This window comes from Phaseolus vulgaris, chromosome 3 (genome assembly GCF_000499845.2).
Source record: "Phaseolus vulgaris cultivar G19833 chromosome 3, P. vulgaris v2.0, whole genome shotgun sequence".
Lineage (NCBI taxonomy): Eukaryota > Viridiplantae > Streptophyta > Magnoliopsida > Fabales > Fabaceae > Phaseolus > Phaseolus vulgaris.
The window spans coordinates 32,320,965-32,336,221 of NC_023757.2; the positions used below are offsets into that span (position 1 = coordinate 32,320,965).

General features: G+C 33.5%; 1 protein-coding gene across 1 annotated transcript; it reads right to left on the reverse strand.

Annotated features, from left to right (window-relative positions):
* Nucleotides 1–1,109: 1,109 nt before the first annotated feature.
* LOC137807155 (probable polygalacturonase) lies at nt 1,110–9,575 on the reverse strand. Its single transcript, XM_068607636.1, has 5 exons — nt 8,730–9,575; nt 6,809–6,929; nt 3,277–3,525; nt 2,513–2,666; nt 1,110–1,867 (listed from the first exon to the last, which is right to left on the reverse strand). Exons 1-5 carry the CDS (start codon nt 9,153–9,155, stop codon nt 1,342–1,344), a joined length of 1,476 nt encoding a protein of 491 aa, XP_068463737.1. The 5' UTR covers nt 9,156–9,575; the 3' UTR covers nt 1,110–1,341.
* Between the last annotated feature and the right edge of the window lie 5,682 nt (nt 9,576–15,257).

Consider the following 15,257-nt stretch of genomic DNA (forward strand, 5'->3'; position numbering starts at 1 on the left):
AATTAGTATTAATTAGTATTGAACATACAGATAATATTGAAGTGTCTACCTAAATGCAAAATCCTAAAAAAAAAGAAAAACTAATGCAAATGCTACACTTAATGCTTAAAATGAGAATACAAAAATACAAAAATAAATAAATATAGAAAAAAACAGCAACAATAAAAATAAAAATAAAAACAAAAATAAATAAAGAATTACAAAAAAAAAAACTAAAAACAAAAGAGGTATAAAATAAAGGCAAAACAAAATAAGATAAAGATAAAAGATATAAAAGAAACATATCAAAACAAAATAAAAATAAGAGATATAAGACGATACTAAATATAGAGAGTGATGTAATAATACATGTTATTGTGTTGTACAACCTAAGGAAAAAACAATTATGAAAAAATGATGTGATGGATGCACATTATTATCTTATTGTGTTGTACAACCTAAGAAAAAAAACAATTATTGTGTTGTATAAGGTAAGAAAGAAGTAAATATGAAACAAATTTGTCACACATTTTGTATCATTACTAACATTGTAAATTGATTTTATATGTTTTCATGTTTATTGGTTATGAATTGTTATTAATTTATAGAAATGATGTAGTATATGCTCAACATGAGAAATGATATTCATTTAATTTATTATTTATTATTTTTATTTTATAAAAATTGATTTCGTTTTTCAATAATTATATTTCTAACTATTTTAAATATTAAAAATATATTTTTTTACAACTAATAAATTTATTTTTTCAAAACATCCAAAATTAAAATTATTAATTTTTTTAATTTATTAATTCCTTTTACTTTTGAAATAATGTTAAATAGAAAAATAAAAACAAAAGAGTACTAATTGGAGAAATAAAAATGAAATTAATGCTATCTAAGAAAAATAGCCTAATTTTGACACAAATAGTTAAGAGTAAGTTAAATTGACAAAAATACATTCTATATAAAATTATAGTGTGAGGTGATGATATGTGAATGAAGCCTGAAAACAAGAATGCATTACATGCTGAGATGAGAGGGAATGCACCAATCTTCCTCAGCAGAAAAATGAGACCATAATGACAGATAAAGTGCAATAAACAACCTAAAGCATGAGGACTGCGCCATCGTGTAATCTAGTAAACTTAGGTAAGCATATGAAATTTTTCTGTATTTACAACTCCACTTCAGAAAGCTATAAAATGGAGTAGGCAAGTGAAATTACAAGATTAAAAAAGAAGAAAAAAGAAAAAAAGAGTGGGACTTGACTTCTCCAACCTCCTTAAAAAACATGTAATACAGACATAAATTGAGGCCTGAGCAAAAGGAACAAGGCCGAGAATTAGTGAAGGTGACACCTCAAAAATCATAATCTATATCTGTCACATTCTGGGTTGCAGAATGCTTAACCAGCTGTCCATGCTCATTGTACCGATCCAGGTTCTCACAGGGAGCAGGAAAGATGGTCCCTATTACACGGCCTTCAACAAAGGCACACTGAAAGATATGCTTCTTCTTGTAGGTTAGACCAACTGACATGTCTTGAAAAGTCACATTTTTCACAGGAATTTGTTCACTACCGTGTATACGTACTGGCACGCGAACCCCATGACCGTGGATTGTGGTAAAGCTTATGTCTCTCAGAATTGGGAGTGACGTAGGGTCATACCCATCATCAGGGTGTTCATTGTAATCTGTCTTCATCACAATTCCAACACGGACATTCTCAAATGTTAGATTCCGATAAGTTATTTGGCGCACATATCCTCCTCGTCCAGGGGCGGTCTTGATCCTCACACCGCGCCTAGAATCCCAGACAAGAAGATTCTCCACCGTGATGTTGGATACTCCACCAGACATCTCACTGCCTATTGAGATGCCAGCACTGTTTCATTTGATAAAAAATTATTAAGATACGAAGACCTCAGTACGTGTTATAGACAAACACAAACTAGCAAGCAGTTGTCAACGTTAACTAAGATTGATTTATGCACAAAAGAGTTAACTAGAAAAAATATCCAGGATCATCAATGGGAAAAGTTGCCACCAGTCAGACAAATTCGTTAATTTACCTGGAGCCTATGAATCACATATTCAAGGGATCCCATGAGTGAGGTGATTTCAAACAAAGCACAAATTACACAGTTTCATCCTGGTGGTAGAATAAACAAATCTTAAAACCAAATCAGGTGTGCCACGATGACAAACATGTAATTGCTGGTTGCTTGATAATTAGTAAATTGCATAGCTTAAAAGTTCGAGTGATTGATAAAGCCAAATGAGACATGGAACTTGAGATTTTAGGGTACTTATTATAACACTATGCAAAGATGAGAAAAAACAAGTTTCATTCTATCACAGACAAGCAGCTATACATGGTAGTCATTTGCTCTTAGGTTCTTAAATTTATGCAGGCATACAGTTATTAAAAGCTCTCAGGAAGCTTCCTGAAACAGGATATTATTTTCCCAAATAAAAAGATGCTGAAAGGTTTGCAGAAAATTACAAATTGGCCTTGTTAGGGATTCACCTGACCATAGAGCGAACAACAAGGTTTCGGATCATTATATTCATGGAAGGCCTTCCATATGAAATTCCATACTGATCCCAACCACTTTTTATTGCAATTGCATCATCTCCCACACTTATGTAACAGTCCTCTATCAACATGTCCTCACAAGAGTCTGTTACATACAGTAGAAAGTAGTGCTTATTAAAATTCTTCACACAAACAATAAAAATTTGATGAACATTACAATAAAGTTTAGATTCCTCTCAGTTTGATGATTGAAATGCTAACCAAACCAGTGCCAGATATGTTGAGTGTACCATGTTTGTTCACAAACAAACATCTCGCACATGTTATGCAAACCTAAATTCTAAAATTAATCACCCACAGGTTTGAAACACAATTCCCAAAAAATCTGACATCTCGCACAAGCTTACCAAAAAAGAAGAAAAAAAATCAATTAACCCATTCCTGCCAGTATAATAATTTTCCCACTGAATCAATCAGAGTTTTGGTTCAGTTAGCCATAAAAATCAAAATATTTCCAGGATTAAGCTTCCATCCATTTTTCCACCATACATATTACTAATCCCCTTCTATGCAACATCCTTAACATGACGTCTCTTCAAGTTGGCTTCTTTGGCATTGCTAACTATCAAGAAGAAGCTACCCTCAGCTAATTGTCAAAATCTATTTCCTTATTGATAGGATAGAACTAATCAGCAAATTATAGGCCATACAATAAGATATGAAATAAAGTTTTGCATTCAGTAGAAGATACTTGCCAGGATCAATGCCATCAGTATTTGGAGCTTCAAACACAGGAGCCAGGATAGTTACCCCTTTTATTGTAATGTTTTTGCAGTCATATGGATGAAGTGTCCAGAAAGGAGAGTCACGCAAAGTAATATTAGTGATCACAATGTCACTAGACCACATGATCTGAACAAGTGGCCCCCTAGTGTGGTTGAGACGCTTCTGGCGATATTTTTTCCACCATGCTTGTCCTTGACCATTTATGGTACCGTTATGCCCTGTGAGTTATGACAATAGATGGAATCACAAATTTATAAATAAAGATTAAGCAACACAGAAAAGGAGGAGATAAAAGTGGAAAACATTGCTGTGCTAGGTTTGCTTAAAAAAAAAAGGTTTGCTTATCCTGATAATTATTGCCTCCTAACTACTGTACTGCTTACAACCAGGTCACAGATTTCTCCTTAATAGTGCACTATGCCACCTTTCAATGAGGTTATTCAACTAATAAGTCTTAAATTGCATCAAAATTGACATGAATCACAAAAGACTTCTACTATGCTAAGCCTTTTACCTTAAATGAGGTATAGGGTGCAAGGCAATTTATCAATATCAAGGAACTATTAGTAAATGCTAAATCAATTCATCTTTCTTCGAATATTGAAATATTATTGATTCAAATTGATATAAACACTTGAAAAAATACTAGTCAATAAGGAACTATTCCAGTTGTTCGCCAAAAGCTTAAGACCTTTCAAAATATATCAAATCAACTTTAAAGGCAAGTTTTGACAATATTATTTTCATTTTGAAACTCTAAACATCTATTTTCCTTCTTTCTCCTTGAAATACAACACTTATATTGCATTGCAAGATAAAGACTTGAATGTGCTTACAATGACATTGGATACTGTCAGAATTTCTTAACTTATGTGAAAGAGTTAACATGTTAGAATGTTAACTCATCTTTCGTATTACCTATCCAATACTTATATGTAGATAGTCATATCATTTTTGTTTCTTTTTTTAAAATAAAAACTTTCATGTTGAGCATCACTATGTAACTTGACATCTCAGTTATGCTGACACCTCAAATAACAACAATCATTTGCCATCACATGAAAAAAAGTATTATTAAAAAAGAAAAAAGAAAGAAAATACAAAAATATGGAAGGACTAGACCAAAAAGATACATAGGTAGACTATATCATTTTTGTTTCTTTACATACATAAGCATCCATATAATTAATGAATAAGCTAACAGATCATTGAACCCTCTTAGACATGTTTTTCATATTTTCCAATCTCATGTTTGTATCAGAGTGGGTCGATCATTGAACCTTCACTATTTGTTATTGTATGGTGCATTCACTGTTGTCCACTGTCTTTCGGTGGCTGCGTTCATCTCGTCAAGCGACACAACACCAAATACCCCTCTTCTCCGTTCGCCATCGTTTCCTGTTGGCTGCAACCAGCTAGGGTTGTTTTTTTCCAGAAAAACACCAGATGAGAAGTGCCTCTTTGAGCGATGGAGAACCAAACTGGTCTCAGATGCCAATTCATCCTCACACACATTGCATTGCACAACATTAGTAGATGGCACACCTAAGCACGTGTTCTCCTCACACCACCTCCCAGCCACCAAAAAGACCTTGTGTCACCCATCTTGTTGTCGCCGACCTCTTTTGTTCTTATTCCAACCCACTTTTTTTCATTTCATACTAGTTCAAGCACAACCCCTTGAACACCTTGCGGGTTCCTTTTCTTTTACCACTATCTTCTCCTTTTTTCTGAAATGGTTGTTGTTGGACCTATCCACTCCTCTTTTGGTTCTCCCATAATTACTTCAAAGAAGCTTAATGGCAAAAATATTACTTGTCTTGTTCTACATCTGGTTTCTTGGACAAGGCTTCCATGATCATTTGGAAGAAGTTGCTAGTAAAATACCATTAAACAAGGTTGAATGGTGGGAGAAGGTGGATTTTCAACTTTGCGCCCTATTTTGGCAATATGTGGAACCCAATATATATTACGCACTTTTAGAGCATTTAAAACTTGTATTACGCACAAAGAAGGCTAAGAGTATTTTTCTTGCAAATGATAATCAACATTTTCATGATTCTACTCATAAATTGACATCTCTAAAACAAATAGATCATGGCATGACTTCCTTTATTGTTGAATCCCAATCAAATGCTAAGGAATTGAAGATAATTTTAGAACTTGATTCTTTTAATGAGATTAAGAAGTTGGATAAGTTCTACATGGTTATGATTCTTCGTGTCATGCACCCAAATTTTGATCATGTGCTTTTATTTCATATTGCTCCTTGTATCTTTTGGTCTAAGTGTTTTGTCCATGATGTCTTTCAAGTTGGATAAACTCTCACAAGAGTTATCAAATGTGTTTTCCTAAGATACTATCATCTCCAAAAAGGGCATCACTGTTATTCTCCAGAAACTAAAAAATACTACATGTTTGCTAATGTCACCCTTCTTTAGGAGAATCCCTTCTTTCCTTCTTCACTCCACAATGTTAGTTATGTACAACAAGTTGTGTTCCATTTGTTGAATCATTGCCAACCCCTACTCATGGCACCCTAAATCAAACCACTTCTCAATTGAAGAAGCATTTATGTAGTCATTTTTAGACCAAAGATCTTGGATGTCTTAAGTATTTTGTGGGTACGAAGTAGCTCGATCAAAAGAAGGTCTTGTTATTTCTCAGAGAAAATATGTCTTAAAGATATTCTAAAGGAAACACGAATGAATTGAAAACCTGTGGATAGTTCAATCGGCTATTGTGATGTTGATTGGGTAGGAACTTCTATAGATCGGCGTTCCACAACTGAATATTGTGTTTTCATTAGAGGCAATAATATTTCTTGGAAAAGCAAGAAAAAAAATGTGGTTGTTCAATCTAGTGTTGGAGCTTAATATGAGCAAAGACATCACTCACTTTTGAACTTGTGTGGATAAAATAAAACAATTCCTTCAAGAGCTGAAATTTGTGGGATACAACAAATGAGCATGTACATTGACAACTAGGTATCCACATCACTTCCAACACTTCTAATCCTATATTTCCTAAGAGAACAAAACATTGTATAGATTGATTGCCATTTTGTTTGGGAGAAGTTGTTGAGCAAGGAAATTTGCACAAAATTTGTCAACTCCAATAATCAATTTGCAAATATTTAGTCTAAGTCCTCGAGGGGACCTTGAATTCAATTTATAAATTCCAATCTTGGTACATACGATTTGTATGCTATGCTACAGACTGAGGGGGAATGGCAAAATTGCTTAATTTATGTGCAAGAGTTAACTTGTTAGAATAGGTTAACTCATTTTTTTTTGTATTACCTATCTGACACATATATGTAAACCATCATATCATTTTTGTTTCTCTACTGATGTAAGCATCTATATAAATGAATGAATCTTGAACTCTCTTAGACATTTTTCATATTTTCTAGTTTCAAGTGATACTAAGTAAAGAACTCAGAACAATGATGACTTTTGTACTCCTTCACACATTGTAGGCATGATAAAAAATCCTTACCTGTTATCACAACATCTTTAAGATTTTGACCATGAATCAAACTGCCATATCGTGGCCCAGGATGCTCCCTCCCATACCCATATGAAGGCAATGGAGCCATCAGAGACCAATATTTTTCATCCTGTCAGCCATCACATAAGTGACAATATAGTGTAAGTAAAATGTTTAAGTATGAGAGTGGAAGGAATTTGTAACATAGGAAATAGATTTATCAAGGAGAAAGACAAGACTACAAATATAAGTAACTATAATTGAAGAGCTCCATGATAAGATTTGGAAAAAGGGAATTGATACCACTCCTCTGAGATAAATACAAAATCCAGTGATAATATCTAGATCATTGTTATTAAGTTCAAATTCTCTCACTCAAAGCCAAGTATACAATGTAGACCTGTACATTAAGTTCTGAAATATTCTATGATGGGTACATTATACAGAATGGTATGAAGAAATTCAGCAAACCAGAAGATTGACTTTAGAAAAAATCAAAGTTTGTTATGATCTAGGTACAATAACTTCTTCAAAAAGATAAATCAAGCAACATTCTACTCTTTAAATCTTAATTAGGACTTGTTATGTTGTACAAGAACAGCATATGGTCTAAACAGAAGCCAATCCACTATTATTTCATGTTGTACAACTCTTTATATCATTTGATCACCTATAACTCAGTTCAAGGTGCTCTTCAGTAATCCTACCACATTGGACTCTCAGTAGCTGTTTAAAGAATTATTTTTCTTATTGCTCCAAGCTTGATCATTACTCTTGTATTAAATTGAACTATATGTCTACCACAACAGAAATTTACATACCAAAATAGCAATACAGCAACAACCTATCCTTTTCCAAGTAGGGGTCAGCAACATAGATTGTAAAACACCAAAAGTTTTATCATGTATTAAGTGAAAAGATAAACCATTTACCTCTAAATCTCTCTTAATGATTTGGCCTATAGTTTTCCTTGGTGTCCCTCACTGTCTCTACCCATTGGACTATCTTCTATATGGTAAATGTTCCTCACTGGTGATTCTTCAAGGGTTCTCTAAAATAGACCTAAACCATCTAAAGACAAAATTCTACTATTTTTTTTTTCTACAATGGGAGGTAACTCAATCATTGTAGCATTATCATATTTGGGACATGTAATTGAATTTCTTTGCTGTCTCTTTACTACTCAACACTCAGTCCCCTAAAACATTACAGATCATATGGTTCCGTGATAGAATGTCCCTCTAAGCTTGTGTGGCATATTTCTATCACATATCACAAGCATTGCTCCATTTCATGCAACCTTGGATCTTGTGGTTGACATCACCTTCTATCTCCCCATCATTTTGCATGATGGACCCAGGGTATTGTTGTATTCAAGCTAGAACCAAGTCAGAGATTATTTTAATAAGAAAAACTGCGCCAAACAACTGCAGCCACAATAGCCAAAGTGCAAGCTACAACCACCAAGCCTTGAAAAAAATATATAATTGGACAGCAGTTCTACTCTTACAATACTTCATTTGCTTACCTTCTCAAACATTAAACAGGTTAGTGCACTGTGTCTTCAACTCTGGACATGAGATATCCAACCATATCCTTCATGATTAGACAACATCTAGAAAAAAGCCTTATACCATTAGGTAAGGTCAGCTAAATAGATCAACAACGCTGTTCGATCAGGTCAAAGACAATTTTTCAGAGAAATTACTTCCTACTAGATCCCTTGACAACTTACCCCAATCTCTCTCCGTAGTTTCACAACACTAAAGATCATACAATCTACTCCCTTCACTACTTTTTCTTCTGTTACATGTACAAATCACCTGAACAACTTCCCTCAATATGGTTCATATTAAAAATAATAACACACACAATACAAAATTATCAGTAAGTTAAAAAAAAAAGTAAGAAGGAGAGAAAGATAACTGACATCAATGCCGAGAATAACAGCATCTTGAGCTAGAAACAAAGTCATGTGGCTGGTGAGATTAAACGGCGCCGTAAGCCAGCGTCCGGGAGGCACGTTTAACTGCGCACCGCCTTTCTTCCCAAACTTGGAAATCGCGGAAACGGCCCTCTCGAAGGCCTCGGTGTTGATAGTGACGCCGTCACCGACGCCTCCGAAATCCGTTAGATTGAAGGCGGTGGGGCGGAGCTTGGGCATGGGCCTGGCCGGAGGAGCGCCGAAGACGAGGAAGCCGCCGACAATGTTCCTCTGCCAGAGGAAAACGGAGGCAAAGGCGGCGATCCAGAGCACGGTGAAGAGGGTTTTGTGGGAGGTGAGGATGGCGGGGAGGCAGCGGCGAAGGTCGAGCCTTTGGTGGTGGAAGCGCCCTAGCGTGGAGGTCTCCACCATTTTGCGAAACGGGGTTGGATTTGGCCGGTGGCGGAGACGTGGGTCAATGGAAACTCATGGATTGGGTTGGTGAGAAAAGGATGGTGTGAAGGAATGAATGTGTTGAGGAAAATGAATTTGATTTGGAGTGAATTGAAAGGGAAGAAGAAGTTGTGAGAGTGGGAACTGGAAGTTGGTTCCGGAGATGACGATGGGGTAACAACACTCCCTTCAAAATCTATAACACCATCACCTTTCACATCGATCCTTTTATGCCTCCTTCCTATTTCCTTTTTTACAATTTCACTGCCTCCACACCCACATTAATAATTTTACTTTTATTCAAAACTTTCTATTTTATATCTTTTTAGATACATTCTATACTCTGCAATCATCTTCCATCAATACTCTAACTTCATTTTCTTAATCACTTCTCTCTTTTCATATCAATCTCAAACCACATCTTTTATCATTTCTTTCCTTCTTAAGATAATCTTTGGATTCGTCGTTGGTGAAACATAATTAATATTTAAATAAAACATAACTAATTAAAAAATAATATTTATACCAAAACTAATTAATATAAAATCAAATATTTATAGCATAAAATAACAATAAACAGAGATGAAACGTTTAATAACCGTAATACTTTTGTATCATAATGCCAAATCAAATTGAATTTATCTTTAATTTGATAAATTATATTTAGATTGGTAAAAAATTGTAATTAATCTATTTATATTTATCCGTAATTAAACTCTAAAAAGAAAAGAGTGATGGATTATTATTAATTTTTGTTAAAGTTCCTTTCAAAGTTATTTCTGTTTCTCTGAACGCGCGTTCTGTGTAAACAGTATGTAATAGGAAAAAAAATTATGTAATAAATATTTTTATTGTTTTAATGTAATATTTATAACACTATTTCTTATTTATTAACATGCACATTTGACGTGTAGAACACAAAATTCGTTATTCAAAATATTATTATTTTACTTTGAAAGTAAGAAGAAGATCGCAGTGTGGCAATGAGGTTACAACAGAACTACACCCTGATAAGTGATTGATGAATGCGTGTTATTGAGTGTTACTTTCAAATTAAGGTTAGTTCTCTAAACGTATAAATAATGAATGCTTTATGATGACAATTTAATTTAATTTTATTGTATGCATTTGGTGTATAGGTTAAGTAATTTTTAGTATATATATTATATTATTTAGGGTTTAGACATGTGTCTTTTTCTTCAATTTTCTTCAAAAAAAATAATTTTGAATCTTTGAAGTGCATCTTTTTCTCTATTATTTAGATTGTTCACTTTTCTACCAATTGATTCTATTTTTTAGGTGGACATGCAACATGCATGGAATTAGGATTTAATACTTGAATACCAAATTACTCGTGTTGCTCATTTATTATTATTGGATGAAATGTGAATTGGATGTTGTTGTCTAGTTTTGGTAAATGCATATAAAAGTCGGAAAAAGATGTTTTAAATATATTGACTTCAGTTTTAATTAAAATATAAATTAAATTCTTGAATATAAATTTAATAAAATGAATTGTAAACTGTGACCAGTAAGCATTCATTTCCAAATATAAACCTGCATTCTTTCCATTTCCAGACTTTAACTTGTTGGTATTTTTTTTAAAATGGAACTATCCCATCTTCCGCAAATAAAGCCATCTTCTGCTACATTTGATATGATATTCTGATGGAAAAAACGCACGCAGAAACAACACACAATCACGAATCAACTGTAGAAAAATAAACGACACAAGATTTAATGTGGTTCGGTTGCCAACTGCAACCTACATCCACACGGACAACTATTAGGTTTTCATTCTATTCTGTTGCACACCAATTACAAGTACAATGATCTCTTTAAATAGAGATTATAAAAGAGACATAATGATTAAGCTCACTCACTAAACATGGTGCCTAGTCAACCCAACCCAATTGGTCCTGACTTCATACCCAACAATCTCCCACTTGAAGTCACGGAACAATGTTCACATGCGCTTCAATTGTGTACAATGATTAGTCCACTCACTAAACAAGGTGTCTAGTCAGCCCAACCCAATTGATCTTGACTTCATATCAAACATATTCATGGTATCACAACATATAGAGTATAATTTAGACCCCTTCCGTCCTTCCCTACAAATCAACAAACTTGCCCTTTCCTAGTCATTAGGGCTAAGATACAAAGCTAGCATAAACCAAAAACACTCAGATAGAACCAGGAAAAATATACAATATAGAACCAACAAACATAGCACCATAACATTATCTAAGTAGTTTTTTTATAGGTCGATTCTTTTAACTATATAAATGTTAGTTGCTACTATCATTTTGAAGAATCCTATTTTTTATTACTAATGTTGTAAATATATATATATATATATATAAATTCTTAGTACCACTTAGTTTCTACCACAACAATATATTTAGATATATTATTATTGAAATATTATATTTTTTAACTCTAGTGATTTAACATGACATTGGTAGTGAATAAACTAATCAAAGTTGTTGAACACAACTGTTCCTGCCTGTTGACCTGAAACGCTTTCGTGCGCCTACGTCACTCTTACGTTCAAAATCCATGTGTTTGCACGTGCCTTTCTTGCCTGAAAACACAAAGACAAAGGGCGCCCTAGAGGTCGTTTGCACTCCGACGCTCAAGTCAGTATTAGGGCTAGGAAACACCAAAACTGTATAACTGTCATTGTGTGTGTATTAAGCGGCGCAAATGAATAGCGTACCTTGCCAAGTTTGTTACCTTCCTATTTATAGACTGAAACTAGGGTTTCCTCTTTACCCAAAATGGGTTTTCTGATGGGGCGGGCCCAACATTGTTGTTACCCTACTCTTAGGATAACCTAGCGCGTGGGTTCCCTAACTGGAGTGCAACCTCTGACGGGGTGACCACCTAGATGCCTCCTCGTGCACCTGATCTCTAGGGTCACCCGCCTTTGGGAGTGCCCTAGCTGTTCACGCGCCATGCATGCAGTTCATCCATGGAATGCGACCTTCACAGGTCATATCTTTCCAGTGGCTCTACACTTGTGTTACGCCTAAACGCGTCATCCACTCTACACGCATGGGTTCTCGTGACCTAGGTTTCTCCTTTACTGATAATTGGTGTGTGGTCTGGGATCCACCTCTCGTGGCCCAGCTCTACTGTTCGGGTCCCAATGTCCGATCTCTCCACATTGTCTAGTGGCACGTCGGTACATCTTGGCGACCGATGTCTGAACACTCTTTGGTTCCTTGGCGCACGTGCTTCGCGAGATACTGGCCCACGTCGCTCGTGGGACCCTGCTTACGTGGCACCAACATTACCAGTGGTCAACGATGCCAGAGGACTGGTTGGTACAAAAAACTTTCACAACGAATAAACACACATGAAAGTCATGGTTATTAATTACAACTTTTGTATCATTCAAAGTTCTAACTTGAAGTTGTATTTATGGAAGATAATTTTTTTTTTTCATAATAAAGTCGTGCTAGAAAATCACTATTTGCCTATTAGTGTAATTTTTTTCAAAACTACATGATGGTATATTTTGGAAAAAAAAATCGCACCACTTTAATATTTTTTCGAAGATCATGAGTGGAGAAGAGGAAAATGAGAGAAACAAATAAGAGCTTTGAGATCTTCTCAATCTTTAACCCAATCACAATACATTAATTGTTGGTAAAATGTTAACATAGTAGTTTTACACCGAAACACATTCACTTCAAGTAGAAGATTACAATTGGGTATATTATTTATGAACATTACATTTGTGTATATTATTATACTCTTTTTTTGAAACCCTAGTGATGCATTGACCAACATTAATCTCAATTTTTTTAAAACCCTAGTTGATTGTTTTAATTTATGTTATCAATCCAACTTGAGGGAATGCGTTCCATCTTTCTAATCAATACAATTCTTTTTTCTGTATTACAACATAAATTACCTTACCAATTTCTATATAGATCCAAACTTGATTATCAATCATTAAAAGTTTTTAGTTATTTGACTGGAGTAACTTTGCCTTCCTTTAGAAAGAAGTTTACTCCTCAGGTTATTCCATCCATTTTTGTTGACTATCCTAGAAGTTACAAAGGATATACCTTATACAATCTAGACACCAAACAATTTTTATTTCAAAGGATGTGTTATTTCATGACACAAATTTTCCTTTCAAGGTAGTGACTCCTTTTAAAGATTCTTCCCTCATTCCTTTATTGATGATATGGTAATTCCTTTGTCCATTATTGATTAGTTGTCCATAGATACTTCTATTGTTCATCAATATAATGACATCCACAACGTATCAGAAACATCAATGTCTAGTGTTGATGGACTTAAAGTCTTTATTTGGAGATTATTTAGAGAGTTTAAGAATCTCTCTTATTTGTTATTTGTCTTATTATATGTGCTCTAGCACCTCACACCCTTATCTCATTAAAAAAAAAATAGTCTCGATACAAACTCAATCCAAAATAATAAAAAAAAACCTTTATCACTCAAATTTCCATAATTTATGAGCTTCAATTATAGAACAAAAATCCTACTGTTGTCGTTACTTTTATGGATATATATTTTCTGGTTGAAAGTTTTGAACATTACTTTTACAAGTGATGAATGCATGTTATTACTACTTGTTTCTATTTACCTATAAATACAATATATCCAAAGCAAGAAAATATACAACAAACAAAACAAATCTTATAACTTTTTTTTACCTATTATGTATTATTTAAAAAAATATTGGTGTCATAAGGTTTAGAGATCTTTCGTGCACTCAATCCATCTAACGGGTCAATGTATCCTGGGAGGGAAGTGTATATGCACTCAATTGGGCGTTGTATATATTGAAAGAGAAGCGTATATTATTTTGGTTTTGTCATGTGTAGTGGAGATGTTTTCTCTATAAGGATAGACTTTGCATGCCCAAACTCTTTCTAATAATTTTTTCACTTATAGTTTTTTTTTTATCTTGTAATGGTATTGTTTGTTATAAGAATTGTTTGGCTTGATCAATTTTATTTATTCTCGTCTTTGTCTTTTTGCTATCATTCTTATAGAGAAAATGACTTCATTATTTCTTTTATTACAAAAGTCAGAGATAATATTTTATCATATGTTTGTCATGTATATGTTTAAGTCACTTTCAAGTAAGCCTAGAAAATTTGTTCATGAAGTAACATCTCCATGTAGTCTTCAATCTAATGGTATTGAAAAAAAAATAGAACTTTTCTTAATATGATGAATGTTATAATTAGAAGTTTTAGTTTGACTGAAAATATATAAGCTTTATATTTTTACTCAATCTTGGTAATGTTTTTTTTTTATAAAAGTTTATTAAAACAAATTCTAAAAAGACATGTTTTTTTTTTTTTGTTGACTTTTAGTTTGATGTCAATTGAGAAATTTCATCAATTTGACAATGGAAGATGTCAATAATGTTTTTTTTGAAAGTTTCTTTTGAATTATAAACTATTGAAAAAAAATACTAAAGACATCAATACAAAATAACCCGTCAAACATCAATCGGTTGATATTAATTAAAAAATATTGACTAATATCTAACGAGAAATGAGATGGTATACTACGAGGTTTGGACACTTCTCTTAAATGGCGTGTTCGTGTCGGACACACATATCGGTGTTGGCACTCGTAGGACACTTATCGGTGAAGTGTTCAATTCAAAAAATATTTGTTGGATTTTTGACAATTCTAGCACGGTTCTAACACAATTTTAAAAAGGATAAATACAATAAATTTTTAAAAACTCAAATTTATTGTATAAATTTTTATTATGATTATATTTTTATTTGTATCTCTATGTCCGTGTCCGTGTCGTGTCAGTATCCATATTCGTGTTTGTGCTACATAAGTGGTACACAACAATAACAAAAATACTCCTTAAAATTTAAATTAAAACAAACATCACAAAAAAAAAATCATAATCAACCTCAGAAAATAATCATCTTAATTAAGTCGACGACACCACAATTAAAATCAAATTGATGAGTTAATATGAAAACACATCAAAGTATGAAAATTCTCAAATTTTTATCCTTTTTAAGTAAAATTTGAAATTGTCTAATTTTAAATAATCTAATT

What these genes read in the sequence shown, in the direction of transcription:
- LOC137807155 (XM_068607636.1), bottom strand. Translation starts at nt 9,155, where the DNA reads ATGGTGGAGACCTCCACGCTAGGGCGCTTCCACCACCAAAGGCTCGAC. An exon ending in TAAAGATGTTGTGATAACAG is followed by an intron (nt 3,526 to 6,808) that starts GTAAGGATTTTT and finishes CATAACTCACAG; the next exon opens with GGCATAACGGTACCATAAAT. An exon ending in GTTGTTCGCTCTATGGTCAG is followed by an intron (nt 1,868 to 2,512) that starts GTGAATCCCTAA and finishes CAAATGAAACAG; the next exon opens with TGCTGGCATCTCAATAGGCA.